Below are 14,827 nucleotides of genomic sequence, written 5' to 3' on the forward strand. Positions count from 1 at the left end.
CATAAGCAGCAAGTCTTCTCTTGAAGCACTTTCACTAGATTATTGTTCAAATGAAAGTCTTTTTTTCCTTGTTTTCCCTTTCTGTTTTTCAATGATGAAGTTCAGGTGAAACCTGTCCTTCCTGTTTGTGGCTGAAGATGGCAGTGCACAGTGCTTCAGCAAAGCTTCCTGTGAAGTCACAAGGCCACTTCCTCCTTTTTCTGGAGCACTTTTTCAGTGTGTGTGTGTGTGTGTGTGCGCGCGCGCGTATGCTTTAAAAATAAAGGAACAGATTAATGCAACTTTTTGGGGGGTATTTGTATTTTTTGTATCTGTCACAGGCATTCTGATTGTGGGATGAATCCACTTACGGATAAATACAGCCTGTAATTTCACTTCTTTGGCATTGTGTTAATTTACTTTGGAGCTCGGAATCTTCTTGAGTAAAAGGGGGGGGGGGAAGAGAGGCGGCGGTGAGGAATCATAGTCTGTTTCTCCAGCATTATACCATACATTTCCCGTAAGTTACAAGAAGTCACACACACTCACAGAGCATGGGAACCCTTTCTTCAGCTAGACTACCATTTCTCCCAAACATTGTGTTTGGACAGCTTGGTGTGTTGACACTAGATTGCAACTGATAGTGCATTGCTAAAGGTGAATAAGGTGCTAATGGGGCAAGCTCTTCGTTTCCACACAGCATTTTTTTTTGGGGGGGGGCGTGATTCATGCATCAGACAAATAAGGCTGTTCTGTGACAACCTTAAGAAAGGTTCTGGAGGCCATCAGGTAGCGTGAGATATTGATGGGGCTGGATCCCACCGTAGCTTATGGAAATCATTCTACACGTTGGTGAAGAAAAGGGAACAAGGGTTCAAACATTCATAATAGATTGATGGTGGGTAACTTGATGAAGAAGAAAACTCAGAGTGCAGCAGCTGTGAAAAACCTTAGTAAAAGGGTTTGAAGATAAAATTGCCAAAATTACGATGCTGGAATACAAATCTGTAGTGAGACCACGCTTAGAATACAAAAGGGATGTTGTACCGCCGGAAAAGTTTCAGAAAAGGAACAACACCCCTTTGAGGAAAGTTTACCTCATTTGGGGCTTTTTAGTTTTTTTTTTTAAGTGAGCAAGGGATGACTTTAAAATTAAGTATAGTGAAGAGAAAGTGGACAGAGACCTCATCATGGCTTTCAGGGTCATCCAATAAATTTGGAAGACAGGACAGGAAAAAAAATAGAAGTACTTTTTTCACACGATACATAGATAAATTATGGAATTTGCTCCAGAAAGTTGTAGTAAAATGACCACCGACTTAGACGGCTTAAAAAGGGAGTAAACAAATTAATGGAGCTTAAGTGGGTGGCAGCATGCCTTGGAATACCACTTGCTGGGAACTGCAAGCATGAATGGAGTATGGTTGCCTATGGGGCTTCCCATAGGCACTTGGCTGACCACTGTGAGATCAGGATGCTGGACTAAGGTGGGCCTTTGGCTTCACCCAGCAGAGCTGTTCTTGATCTTACGCTGCAACTCAATTATGCTGTTGGCCATTCCTCTTTCAAGGTGCAGGCTGTTTTGCTGGCCTACACTTCCTGCGGTTTCCTTTCGTTTTGGGAAGCTGCAGCTTAACGTTAATTCGAGTTCTGGTCTTCCCTGAAAATGTGGTGAACTGAAGAGGAGCAAATCCATTGCTGCTTTCCTCTTGCAGGCATTGGGTGTGGTTTGTCACTGGACATCTGGTCCAGACTTAACCTGTGGCCTATGGGAAGCCTTGCTGGTGGATCCTGTTGGTGGAGGGACAAACCTGGTTATGTGAAACCCAGGTAGCATTTCCTGGCATTTGTTTTAATTTGGCCATAATGGTAACTAGATTAATGTTGGCGTTTACTTCCACTGTAATGAGACTTCACAGTTATTTAAACTTCAAAGTGCCTGGAAAGACTCAGTTCTGTTCTGGCCTTTTGTTCTGTTGCAACAAAAAGCAGCTACAATTGTTGTTCACACTTTAGCCTACGGGTGCTTCCAGACAGGAGCTTTATATTGCAAGTGGGATACAGGGTTTTTTTTTTTTATTTGCTTGTGATTGGCACATTAGCTTCCACACGTTCTGTTTGTTCACTCATGGATGTTAGTTGCTTTTCTGTTGTTTGCTGCCCACACCAGAGGGAGGACCTTGACAGGTTTTTATCTGGGCTGCTCCCTTCCTTCCTTCCTTCCTTCCTTCCTTCCTTCCTTCCTTCCTTCCTTCCTTCCTTCCCCCTTCCCTTCCCTTCTCTTCCCTTCCCTTCCCTTCCCTTCCCTTCCCTTCCCTTCCCTTCCCTTCCCTTCCCTTCAACCACTCCTTGCCTGTCCTCTACTACCTTTTACTGTTCTGGGATATTTACATGCCTGTTTTCACTCAAACTTATCCAGCCTGTCTGGATGCATCTTCAATAACTGCACAAGCAAAACAGCTTCTATAGAGGGACTCCCCTTCTCTCTTCTTTCCGCGTGTGCCCTGTACCATCCCCATATCTGCTCCAGAGGGTTGAGGGACAAATGCAGGAGGCTTGCAAGGTGAGGGGTGCAAGAAGTCCTTGCTGTGATGGGACGTTAGCCTTGGTGCTATGTTGAGTTCCACCCATCACAACAATAGGAGGCACCCTTCTAACCTGGGGTTGGGGAGATATCTCCCATGATGTAGTTGAAATGTTCTTGATGGGTCATCTCAGTAAACAGATTGGGAAAGGTCGGTGATACGTCATTCCTGGCTTCTTGTCCACTCCTGTTTGTTTTGCCCTTTCATTTTGGTTGTTGGATACTTGGGCTTGTGTTGCTAGCTATGCTAGTACAATGACACAATTTTGGGATTTGTGCAACACCTTTGCCATATCAGTGCAACTGGAGAATGCTTGGGAGGGTAGCCTTGGGATGATTTCCAAATGACTTCATGTGAGAATTACCGGTCTCATATTTCAGTAGCACACTGATTGTTGTCTCCAGTGCAGGCCTATTGAAGCCAGAAAAGAGATGCAAGCCTTGAAGACTGCAGATTGCTGTGACTCAGCCAAGCAAGTGAATCATGCTAAACACAGCACCAGGAATACAATGCAAAATAGTAGCAAGCAGATTAAAAGTAGAGAAACGCAATTCGTGCGTCTGACCTCTTTTGTTTGCACTAATCTTAATAGGAACAGCCCATGCAATTCACGCTTTATATGCTTAACTGCAGACAGCTGCTTATACATTCAAAACTAGTAGCTGTTTGTTACAACTGGAAAAGACTCGGGCGATAGCTTATGCTGTTTGTCTCTGGACAAAACATACTGGACATAATAGAGATTTGCAACAACATTCAAATGGCAGGGCTGGTTTAAACATTAAATAAAGCGAGCTATATATAGTGTAGAGACCCAGCAAAATGGAGTCTCCTACTGCAGTCAGATGATAGGATAATGGCTTGACAATTATACCCACCTTATCTATCAACCTTCTACTGTATTCCACCCGTGCCCCAAAGAACCAAGACTGGCATACTACTGGTACAAACCACTGATAGCATGCCTGATCCTATCCCATTACCCATACTGGTTGCTTTCAAAGCACCTGCAACGCTGATTGATTGGGCTATATTCAACTCTTAGTATTACTTGAGAGGGGGACCCATTAAGATTCACTAACTTAGGCCCATTAATTTCAGTGGGTTTACTCCAAGTAGAACTTGATTGAATGGAAACCATTGTGTGGTTCTGTCGGATGGTCTTGCGAGGCTGTGTTTTGGGTATAGAGGATGCCTGACTTGAGGCTGCATTTGGTCTGTGCTGGGGGTGGGGGGAAGGTAGACCTGGTATTTCTAAAACAAAAGGTTGTGCTGAGGAGCTGTAGCTCAGAGCTAGAGCATGTCCAGTTTAATGAGTATTGGGTACCAGGGCAAGAAGATGCCTCTGTCAGGCTTCCATAGGAGTGTTGACTAGACAGGTCTGTGTTCTGAGCAGTGCTGGCACTTCCAATAGTTTGGAGGCTACCTCAGGAGACAGATGCTGGCTGGTAGGACCAGTGACAAGTATGGATTGATTGATTGATTGATTGATTGATTGATTGCCTTCTATACAATTGTCTGAAGGTGATGTACAATAAAAAGAGCAGAAGCAGTAAAACAAACAAACAAACAAACAAACAAACAAACAAACAAACAGATGCATTTAAAACTAAACCAAACTATACATGATAGACATTCATAGCAAGGACCCATTTATCCAGCTAGGAAGAAGAATGTCTTCCAGTAGTTACTGGAAAGGGGCAGATAGTGTTGTCAGCATTGAAGTAAGATTCAGTTACCAGTCTGGTGGTTTCAGCACATGGAATGGGTGGAGGGGGCACAATTTTGCCCTGCGTCTTGGGTAGCAACGTGACTTGGGCGAGTCCTGGATCTGAGTTATTTCTGAGGCTGTTCCAGTTGCTTTCTCATCAAGTGGTGCAACCTCCATATATCCAATTTGTCAGGAAACTTTCGGGAAGAGCAAAACGACTGTGTACTCTTAAGGATTGGCTTATGGCAATCAAATATGTGACTACGCAAAAGCTTTCTTGTTGCATGCACAAGATTGGTTGCATTTGTTTTAGGAATTTAGGAATCTGCTTTTATATCAATCGAAGTTTACATCCAGCAGAATTTGTGGTGGAAGTAGGGGAGACAATTTTTGCCAATTCCTCCTTCCCCTTCAGTCTCCCGAATGTTCTGTTGTGTTGCCTCCTGGTTTTCGGGGGGGGGGGGAGGGGCCACAGAATGAGGGCAATCAGCAAAAGTCACCTTCCCCTTCTGCCAAAGAAAATGTTCCATGAATAAAAACTCGAGTTCCATGCCATTGTGTGTGTGTGTGTGTGTGTGTGTGTGTGTGTGCATGCACGTGAGAGAGATCGTACAGGTTCCTTGTGTAAGGACGACATATATTGACAGGCTGAGTTTTATTCGATGCAGAGATTGTGGTAAAAATAGGTACAAGGCAATAACTGCCCAATTTGCTAGCCATTTTCCTCCTGCTCTTACAAATAAAGTGTGGGGAGGTAAACTTTGAGATGGACAGTAATTATTAAAAACAAAAGGGAAAGGGAAAAAACAAAAGCTGTGGCATTTGTTAGAATGTAAGTAATAGGAAGAGAGAAATACCAGCTACTTCACAGTTAGTGGAGTATTGATTGTAGGAGACATGTCATGCGAGTCCGCTAGGGAATTTGAGGTCGCATGGGAAAGTGGTTGAAAAGAACAGAACATCAGCCTTACCCCCCTCCCTCCCGCCCACCCCCCCGCCCAACTTCCATCAGAAAAGCCAAGCCCGTGAGTACAAATTATTTGACAGCTGGAGGCTTGTGGATGATCAATAAAAGTCACTCTGACTTGGCTTTATCATATATAAATAAATAAACGGGACAGAAAACTCCTTCCACCCCCCCCTCCCCAAAACCCTTCAGTCTCTGCTACACTGCAAGAAGAGAGTGCCGCGACATCACTGGAGTTAAGCTTAGCATCATCTATTTCCAGTGATTGTTTTGAATTCTCGGCCTGCATTTGAACCTGCGTTGCACAAATGCTCATTGACCAAGTGAGCTGTGACACAGTGGGTTCTGTCCCCCCCTACAATTTTCTTTTCTTCTTCTCCAGGGGCTTCTGAGATAGGAACAATTGTGTGTCGTAGTTTGAAGCGCGTTGTTGTGTGTTTGTGTGTGAGATACACGCACACAATAAAGTGATAATTTTTTTTTTTTTCTAGAGTGGCTCAAATTCGTCTGTCGTGACCTATAACTGAGAAGGGCCATTGTCTTGAGCCTTGGCTTGTCATACTGCCTCCAGTGAGGGTGTGTGGGAGATTCAGGGCTAAGAGCAGCATGCATGTACAATCATGCAAGGGGAAGAAGGTTATGGGAGCAGGGAAAGACCCCCTACCTAAATAGCAAGTTTATGTGAAATTGTGTTGCTTAATTATTGAGCCACACTGGAAGTCCCAGCTTGCCACAGCTTTGGAGAACATGTCTTGTCAATTTCAGCCAAAACATTTCCCAGGAAAAATATATATCTTCAAACACTTCTCTCCCCCCCCCCCCTTCCCCACAAGTGCAAAATAAGATAAAATACAGTAATAAGAAAAATCCCAAAACCACGACAACTACCAAAAGTAGCACTCTTGATATGGTTTGTAGTCATCTTACACACACACACACACACACACACACACACACATTTAGTGGGTGGGATATCTTGGGATTTAGTATCTAAGCTAAGGAGCTAAGCCGGAAATCCCAGCAATGTAATGAAAACAAAACGGACTTTTCACTCGCGCTGTGGCATTCTGGCAGTCAGAGTGCTTTCGTGTGCCAATGTTTTCATTGTAGGTTTTCTCGAGAGAAGTAGTGGAAACGAATCGTTAACCCCTTAACTGGAATAAATGCCTGTAGCAGCAACAGCAGCACAGGAGGCGGCAGCAACAAAGTGGTTTCTGCCTCTCCCAAGCCCTGTTGGAGGGCTGAGAGCAGCAGATGAGGACGTAGAGGAAGGTAGATGCTTTCTGTCAACAAGTTGGGTGAATCAGTGGCAAGTGCGAAGCAGCTGCTTTCTCTTTTGTCGTCCCGTCCCTTCCACCTGACTGTTTCATTCATGCCTTTGCCATTTTTTTGTGTATCGTAGTAATATTTTATATACATTAGTCTATAAAAAAAGTATTTATGATATAGAGTCATGTGAGCATGAAATGTAGTGTTTGCACTCTCAGAAAATTTGATTTTAAAAGCCTCGCCGATATCAGTCATATATGTATGCACAGAATAAATTCTTTTTTTTAAAAAAAGCACCACTATGGAATATCTTTGTTTCTTGGGGGTAGGGGAAAGGGGCTAAATGTTAGGCTAATTAAGTGGTCCTTGCATAACTGTTTACATGTGAAGAAAAGGCTGGGCCCCCTCCTGCCTCTCTGTAGATTGTGCTGTGATTTTATTCTTGATATTTTCCTTTCACCTTTTGATCGCGACCAGTGCTTAACAGTCTAAGCCTCCCCCCCCTCCCCACCATTAGGATCTTTTATCTGCATTTATACTTGCAAAACTGGATGGCGCATCAGGCCCTTTACTAGAGAGCGCCTTAATCTAGGCTTTAGAAATTTGCAAAGCAATTAAAATCATTCAGCATCTCCCTTTTTGGTGTCCCGCAAGCCTGTGTCTTCCTGTCTGGGTTTACCAGTCTCAATCTTTGGAATTTCAGTGCCATGCATAATTTAGGCATAATTGCGCAGCTGCTACGAGAGGCCATGCCTCCCCAGCTGACCTTGGTCAGCATGCCTGGTCCTTGAATAGATGCTCTGCCTTCTTTCTTTCCACTTTGACAGCTCCCTCCCTCCTCTTCAACCCCCCTCCCTGCACACACACGTCTCCTTGGCCCTTTCTTTCTTATTTATTTTTTTTAAAAAACTCTGTGGTGGTTTCGGTAGAGGATTTGTACAGTACTGTGTACCCAAAATTGCTACAAAAAACAATTAAATCCATGAATTTAGCAAGGATAAATATCAGTAACGGCAGTATACCTCTTTTAACGTTTGCAGTAATTATCTCAGCCGTCCTCACACAACAACCCTGTGAAGCTTATGTGGATAAGCAAAGGCAGATTTTCCATCAGGACACAGTTGAAGTTGGGAGTTCAAGGTTGGGAATCTGGGCTCTCAAGGTGTTGTTGGACTACAACTCCCACCATCCCTGACGGGAATGTGTTTTCAGAAGCACGACATGTATAATTTTCTGTTTTGGGGCATCTGGTTTTGCGTGGCTGCTGCAACCAGGGAAGTCCTCTCCTTTTTTGTGAGTTGGGGGGGCACTCTTGTAGAGTGCCCACACCTGCCACTGTGATGGAGGGGTGGCATGTTTGCCCCCATGCTTGGAGACTTGTGAAGTTTTGAGTGTATACACCAGGCCTTATGGTGCCACAGGACTCTTTTATCATACAAGGTAGGTAGTTAACTATTGCTCTTACAGCATATTCATGCTGTGTTAATAACATTCAGAATAAAATTTACATCTCTGGGGAATAGAGGTGAACAGTTTCTTTATTTTCACCCAGGGCATGGAAAGCATCTCGGAGGGGCAGACAAGAATGAATAACATTTTATGAAGTAATAAATAACTTATCTGCATTTGCTGCCATTGTTCCTTTTCCTAAGTGACCACACAAAAGGAAAAGAGGGAAAAAAAGAGCAAATACAAGCAGGGTTTAAAGGTGCCTTGTCCTCCTTTATAAAGACGTTTATTATTATTTCCAACATCATCCTGGAGCCTGATGCTGTAAACGTGTCTGATTGAACTCTTGGCTTGGAGGTGGGGTCTGAAATCTTAGACGCGAGAGCTGCTGCTTATTCTGTACAGACAAAGTCCAGGCTAGGGGACTTGCAGGGAATGAAAACAGCCCTCGAATTGTTTCATTTTGCATTTAAGTCTCTCATTCTCTCCCCCCCCCCCAACTCACCCCGTCTCCCCCAATTAATTTTCACCTGGCTTCCTACTGTTGTTTGCTGGAGAGGCCTGTTATTAGCTCGTTAAAAACAAAACAAGAGACTTGAAATCGAAGGGAAGTTTCCCCGAGTAGGAAGGTTTCCTATTCCACCCCCCCTCCTTCTCCCACCCTCTCTCTTCCAGTTCGGGTAGCTAGTTTTGGCTTAGTGCCAACCTGTCTCTCAACAGGAACAGAACATTTCCAAGCTGAAATTTATAGAGCAGGGTCCAGGTTCCTAGGCTGGAGCCTGCCACCAGACCCAGCCTCTTTTGTTACTGATTAATGCTGCAAGCTGGTTTGCTCACCCCTGTCTTCTCTCCCCAGCACTGCCTCCTTTCCTAATAAGATTTTCTTCTGCTGCAAGTTCTGTTTCTCTTACTTCCTTGCCTCTGTTTCTCTCTCTCTCTCTCTCTCTCCACCTCCTCCTCTTTTGCCCCAAGAAGAATATCTTCTTCCCCTTTTCTGCCACTTGAGGGCTGAAGTCTTTTTTGCACAAATTATATATTTCTTGCTCAGTGCCTGTCACACTGCTTGGGGTTTCCTGTTTCAACTTCTGCATCGACCAGCGAGGTCTGGGCTCCCAATGTTTTACTAAGAGGCGTTCAGTGGAACAAAATGGCTCCTTTCAGCCACACACACTGGGGAAGACTACCCTCAAGAGGCTCAGGAGGCAAGGCAAGACCCTGCAGGCCTGTTGGTTGGAAATGTATTTTGGATGCGCATGGTCAGCCTTTTGCAAGCACCTGACATGTGCTTTGATGCAAGCTTCTGAAGCGGCTACCTCCAATTCACCTTGAATTTATGTAAATGAGGGGCATCCTTTAATGTATACCACAAGAGCTGAGGATGAAAGTAGCCTGCCTTTGCAAATCAAAGACTGGTCCATGCCCAGGTGAGTCTCACCAACACACTGTCTAGGAAATGTTGTTAACTGAAACAAGACATAGTGATAGGATTTCTGCACCTCTATAATTTTTCTTACATGACATCAGGGCGTGTTTTCCTCATCACTTAATATGGATTAATTGTGTTCTTTGGAAGTTAGTAACCCTGGTCTGGTGTGAGGGATGATTTCTCTAAAGCAAGATGGATTTTTCATCAGAGCAAACCCCCCCCCCCATATATTGTTCTTCACCATGTGTAAGGGAAACTCTATCTATGACTGTTAGTAGAGTCCAGGGGTGCCAACCAGAATAAACTATTGTGAGGAGGGGCTCAGATAATCCCTGCCCCACATAATTGATCATAAGACAGTGCACACATACCATTGGAATGGCAATGACCATCAAGTTTGAGGGGGCCCAGTCCCCTCAAATATTTTATTGGGGGGGGGGTGGTTGAAGGGACCTCGGCCCTTAGGAGTTCACTCCTATAGTAGAGTCATAAAGTGAATCTTTTTGGGTCTGTGGAACATTTTGTCAGATTTACTTGTTTAATTGTGGCATTTGCACCCCCACCCTTTAGCCCAGTAGGCTGTCTGAGGAGCTTACAGAAATCAGCACTAAGATGGCCCTTTCTGCTCTCTGGACCATAGCCTAAAAAGACATGTCACATGAGGGAAAAGACATGGGCTGGAGGAAGGAAAAGCAAGCTCAAGTACAAGTCATTCAAATGACAGTCCTTATAATACAGTTATAGAGGTTTTGGCAGCCTTTGTGCTTAATAAATAGCAGTCGCTTCCTAGAAGTGCTCTCCCCTTGCCCCACCCGATTGGATCCAGGAGTAGAGAGCAGGAGAACTGCCACATGGTTCATAAAGCCAGCTTGATGGCATTCAAGGTCTTCACAAGAGAGGGCTTGATGGAAGTACCTTTGTTGAAGTCGGTGGTGTTCAGACTGTCCTGCCATCCCTTGGAGCACTCCCTGCTGCCGCCGCCTGCCCTGCCGCCATCTGCAGGTGACAGTGTCCAGGCTAGGAGGACAGGTGAGCTCCTGCCACACAATTATTTCCCCAGACGGCTGATTTGGGGGCAGAATGAATCGTGCGGCTCAGTTTTTTTTTTTTAGGCGAACTTCCCCACTCCGGAAGTTTCTATGGTTGCAACCCTAGAACCCTGACTTCAACAACAGCCGACAAAAATAAAACTAAACAAAAAAAGGTTCCGTAAATATAAAGGCAAATGAGGAAAGAGCAAAAACGTTCAGATTTATTCTTTATTTTTAATCCAGATCATGATTTGTCCATAAATATATTCAGGATTCTTTAACAGCTGCTTTGCATTTTCATATGTGAAAATAAAACTTCTAAAATAGCAAGAATGTACCTACTTCCCCCAACCCTCTCTCCCCCCCCCCCCCCAGTACCATCAACTCAAATTTATTATTTTTGTGAGCTGAATCTGGACATGGCGTGCTGTGACTTCTAGATGCTTCAAGTATGTGTCAAAGAATAATGACTCACAAAAATCCACTGAAAAGAATCAAATTAGGTTGTCGGCAGTATGTGTGAAAACGATAGTTCGAGTTTTATTTCCATGGCCTTAATCCCAATATACAGATATAAATGAATAATTGAAATCCAAGTGTATTTATAGCGGACCACCCAAACGCAAGGAGAGAAATATATATATTTAACATCAGACCTAAATATAATCTGCAGGATGCCAGCAAAATTGACTATCCTCGCCTGATGCTTCAATCTGCTATGAATAGGTAAAAAAAAAAAGTGGATAGGGCTAGGAGCAAGAAACATTTCGACAGGGTCACGCTGTTGCGAGTTGTGCTGTTGCACTGCCCATCTCAACATCTAGAATGGCGCACTTGGGAAATAACATTAGGTACAATCTACTTCCGTGGAGACAATTTGCTTCACAGATTAAAGAAAGTACTTCATACAGTGAGCAGCTGAGCTATGGCATTTGCTGCCACAAGAGGTAGCGATGGCCAAACAAGGCTTTAAAAGAGGATTGGACAAATTCATGGCAGATAAAGCGATCATTGGCTGCTAACCACTATGGCAATGTTCTACCTCCACTGTTGGAAATGGCATGCCTCAGAATATCTGTCGTTGGGAATTTCGGGTCCGGATTTGCTTGCAGGCTTCCCAGGTGACGTGTGGTTGGCCGCCATGAGAACAGGATGAATTTGGCCTGATGCGCCTGTCTCTTATCTTCTTAAGAGAGCTGCGGATTCATTTCCAGAGTTGCAGTGCAGCAAACATATCAACCCAGAGAATCCTTATAAGTACTATAACTGTAAGGGATGCGGGTGGCGCTGTGGGTTAAACCACAGAGCCTAGGACTTGCCGATCAGAAGGTCGGCGGTTTGAATCCCCGTGACGGGGTGAGCTCCCGTTGCTCGCTCCCTGCTCCTGCCAACCTAGCAGTTTGAAAGCACGTCAAAGTGCAAGTAGATAAATAGGTACCGCTCCAGCGGGAAGGTAAACGGCATTTCCGTGCGCAGCTCTGGTTCGGAAGCGGCTTAGTCATGCTGGCCACATGACCCGGAAGCTGTCTGCAGACAAACGCCGGCTCCCTCAGCCAATAAAGCGAGATGAGTGCTGCAACCCCAGAGTAAAAAGGGGTCCCCTTTTTACTATAACTGTATTAGAAGGCTCATAATTTCTTGAACGATAGCCGCCATAAAATAGTTATTTGGCACCACTCGCTTAACATAGGGTGCTAGCTGGTGGCAAGGCTTAGGGGAAGTCCTCTGCAGATATACAGAAGGGACAACTCAGCTGAGGCTATTGCACTGTGCATTCCTGCTGTAGTTCTGAATACATTGCCCATCTCTGACCCAGGCAAAAGGGACTGCAATAGAAACAAACCAGAAAAAGGCATGTGTTAAAGCACCTTGGGGAGAAATAATGCGCTGTTTAAAAATACCCCACGTTTTATAAAATAGTGATGGAATTAAGTCCATCAAAAGGCTTTCACAATGGATCTTCTGAAAAACAAATGTTCAGGACAATTGGCTTGAAATTCAGACCTGTTTTTCATTACCATATTTCTTTTATATTAACCAGAAATAAAAACTCGTGTAGATGCTCACTTTGTTGTGGGAGTTTATTATCCTTTCCCTCGCTGCCACAACTCCCCCGTCCCCAACTTTTAAATAGTTATTTAAAGAACTCAAAGAGCACTTCAAGAGCCAGAAAAATAAAAACAGTATATGCCCTTACCGCAAAGCTCTTAAATTCTTGTTCAAACATTTCTCCAAAGCTGTTACTCCGGAAATAAAAAATGTGCACTGTTTGCCTATAGCAGATTCAGAGTTTACCTTTTAAAATGACACCCTCTCAAGTCTGGAGTCGGAAATGTGTTGATGTTTTTGTGGTATGCAGAAACAGGTCTGGACCAGACAGAATATATTTTAAACTAAAAGGGAACAAGTTGTTGGTTTTTTAAAAAGTGATTTGTAATCGCAGGTCTTTTCTGCATCTGTCTCTCTTGAAACATTTCCCCCCTTAATGCACAGAAATAGCAAACATGAAGTGGCATGATTTAAAATTTTAAAAGGGAAGCTTGAGGTTTAAAAATTGTGCAAACTATTCTATAAGAGCTGTTTGTTCTATAAGCATGAGAAAGGGAAAGGTCCTAGAGATGAAAGTGTGATCTGGTCCAGACCCCAACCCAATTATCATGAGCACAAAAACTGAGCATAAATAAATTGCAGACTTTGCTTGACGATATTTCTAGGAGCTTACTTTCCTGTATACAGTATATGCACCTGTTGACCAGATATTGGAATATTTTCTGGAGCTAATCACAAGTAATTAATAGCTCATCAAGGCCACTCTCAAGAACGGTGTCCTAGTGGTGTTTGTAGTTTGTTCTTTATGTGACATGTATCTCAAGAGCTACTGGTCCTAGAGTTCTTGCTCCTAGACAGAAAGGAGGGAAAGTGGGAGCCACTGGTTCTGGTAGGATTTGTAGACCCAAAATATATTTGAATTAGTGGGCTAGTGCATTGCTCTCTCTCATTCATAGACACCTATCATGTTTAACTGTAATTGTGTAAACTGATACTTAATATAATAAAATATATTAAATATTAAAAAATACGGTCTCTCTCTCTCTCTCTCTCTCTCTCTCTCTCTCTCTCTCTCTCCCCCCCCCCTCTCTCGCTCTGTGTGTGTGTGTGTGTGTGTGTGTAGGTATCTGAAAAGCTCTAGTGTGGGTCATGGTAAAATTTCAAAAATGTAAAAAATATATATGTACATTTAAGAAATACAATTGAAACCTTCATTTCATGATTCATAAAAAGATGTATGTGGGGTGGGTTCATGGTATGTGTGTAGAAGGAGGCCTGTGTTTCAAGTTTTTACTGCCCCCCCACCTCCCCAAAAATGGTGTTTGGAACCTGGTAGGGACACCAATTATGTAGGCTTGCAGGTAGATTCTCAAGGTGTAGTAGGTCATCAAGATCTTATGAGATTCGTTCAGGAAATACTTCTGGTGGATTGTGTCCTGTGTCTGTAATGATCTGGTAAAGGAATCTGTTTCCTTTTAAATAATTGTTTATAATTTCCACGTTGGAAAAGCAACATGTATCTAAAACCTCAAAAGAGGAGCATCTAGGAAAAATGCTTTCACAGCTGCCGAAGCCTGTGTGTGTTGATTCCCCGGGGTCCCATTTATAACAATCTAACAAGATAGAATCTGCCTTTGAATATCAGTAAATATGGCTAAAGATCACAAAACTGTACTCATAATTGTTCAAGTCAAAAAGGCAGGAAATGGTGTTTCATTAACGTTTATGGTACAGGGTATATTGTAGATGGTTGGTTGCTGGGAGATGTCATGTTGAAACCAAACCAAACCAGTCTACATCTCTCCAAACGTTCACTAGCCAATTGCAATTTTTAACCTGGTGATTTATTTTCAAATTTCATCTTCAAATAATTTTACCTTCGAAAATGTCATATTTGGTGGCTCAGCAGCCTGACCAAAGCTGCCCAGTCATATTATCTCTTAGTGGGCTCAGTTGGGGGGAGTTGAATTGCTTTTGTGGAACATTAGTGAGAAAATAACAACTGGCTTACTCTTTGCAGTACAGCAAGCCCACAACTTACATACATTTAATTTGTGCGCATTCAGCTTTACGTGCATGGCAAAAAATTCAAAAAGTTAAAAAGAGGGTGGAAAGCCGGTGGGGTTCTGAGGAAAATGATTTTGGCCATCCCACCCAATGCGTATTGACTATATGTGATTTTGGGTTCAGGTGCGATCCCCGGAACATAACTCTCATATAAGTTGGGAGCTTACTGTATTTACTTCCTGGCTGTTGGCTAGGGATGGGGGAAGAATTAATCTTAAATAGATTAGCACACAGAATTTGCTGGTTCTGACCCGACTGATTTTTGCTGGTATCTTACATCAAATACCTGCTTAT

The 14,827-nt window shown here is 43.4% G+C and overlaps 1 protein-coding gene across 8 annotated transcripts in view; it reads left to right on the top strand.

Moving 5' to 3' along the window:
- The window catches only part of BCL11B (BCL11 transcription factor B), a 165,608-nt gene that overhangs the window by 35,062 nt on the left and 115,719 nt on the right, over positions 1-14,827 (top strand). Inside the window, exon 1 of one of the 8 annotated variants that reach the window (XM_077924259.1) lies at positions 8,561-9,384. The exons of the other annotated variants lie outside the window; for them this stretch is intronic. Coding sequence (XP_077780385.1) covers positions 9,339-9,384 — 46 coding nt within the window. The 5' untranslated portion in view covers positions 8,561-9,338. Of the gene's footprint in view, positions 1-8,560; positions 9,385-14,827 lie in introns of those variants that run through there. 8 annotated transcript variants of the gene reach the window in all.

The sequence above is a fragment of the Podarcis muralis genome, chromosome 1 (assembly GCF_964188315.1).
Source record: "Podarcis muralis chromosome 1, rPodMur119.hap1.1, whole genome shotgun sequence".
In the NCBI taxonomy this organism is placed as follows: Eukaryota; Metazoa; Chordata; class Lepidosauria; order Squamata; family Lacertidae; genus Podarcis; species Podarcis muralis.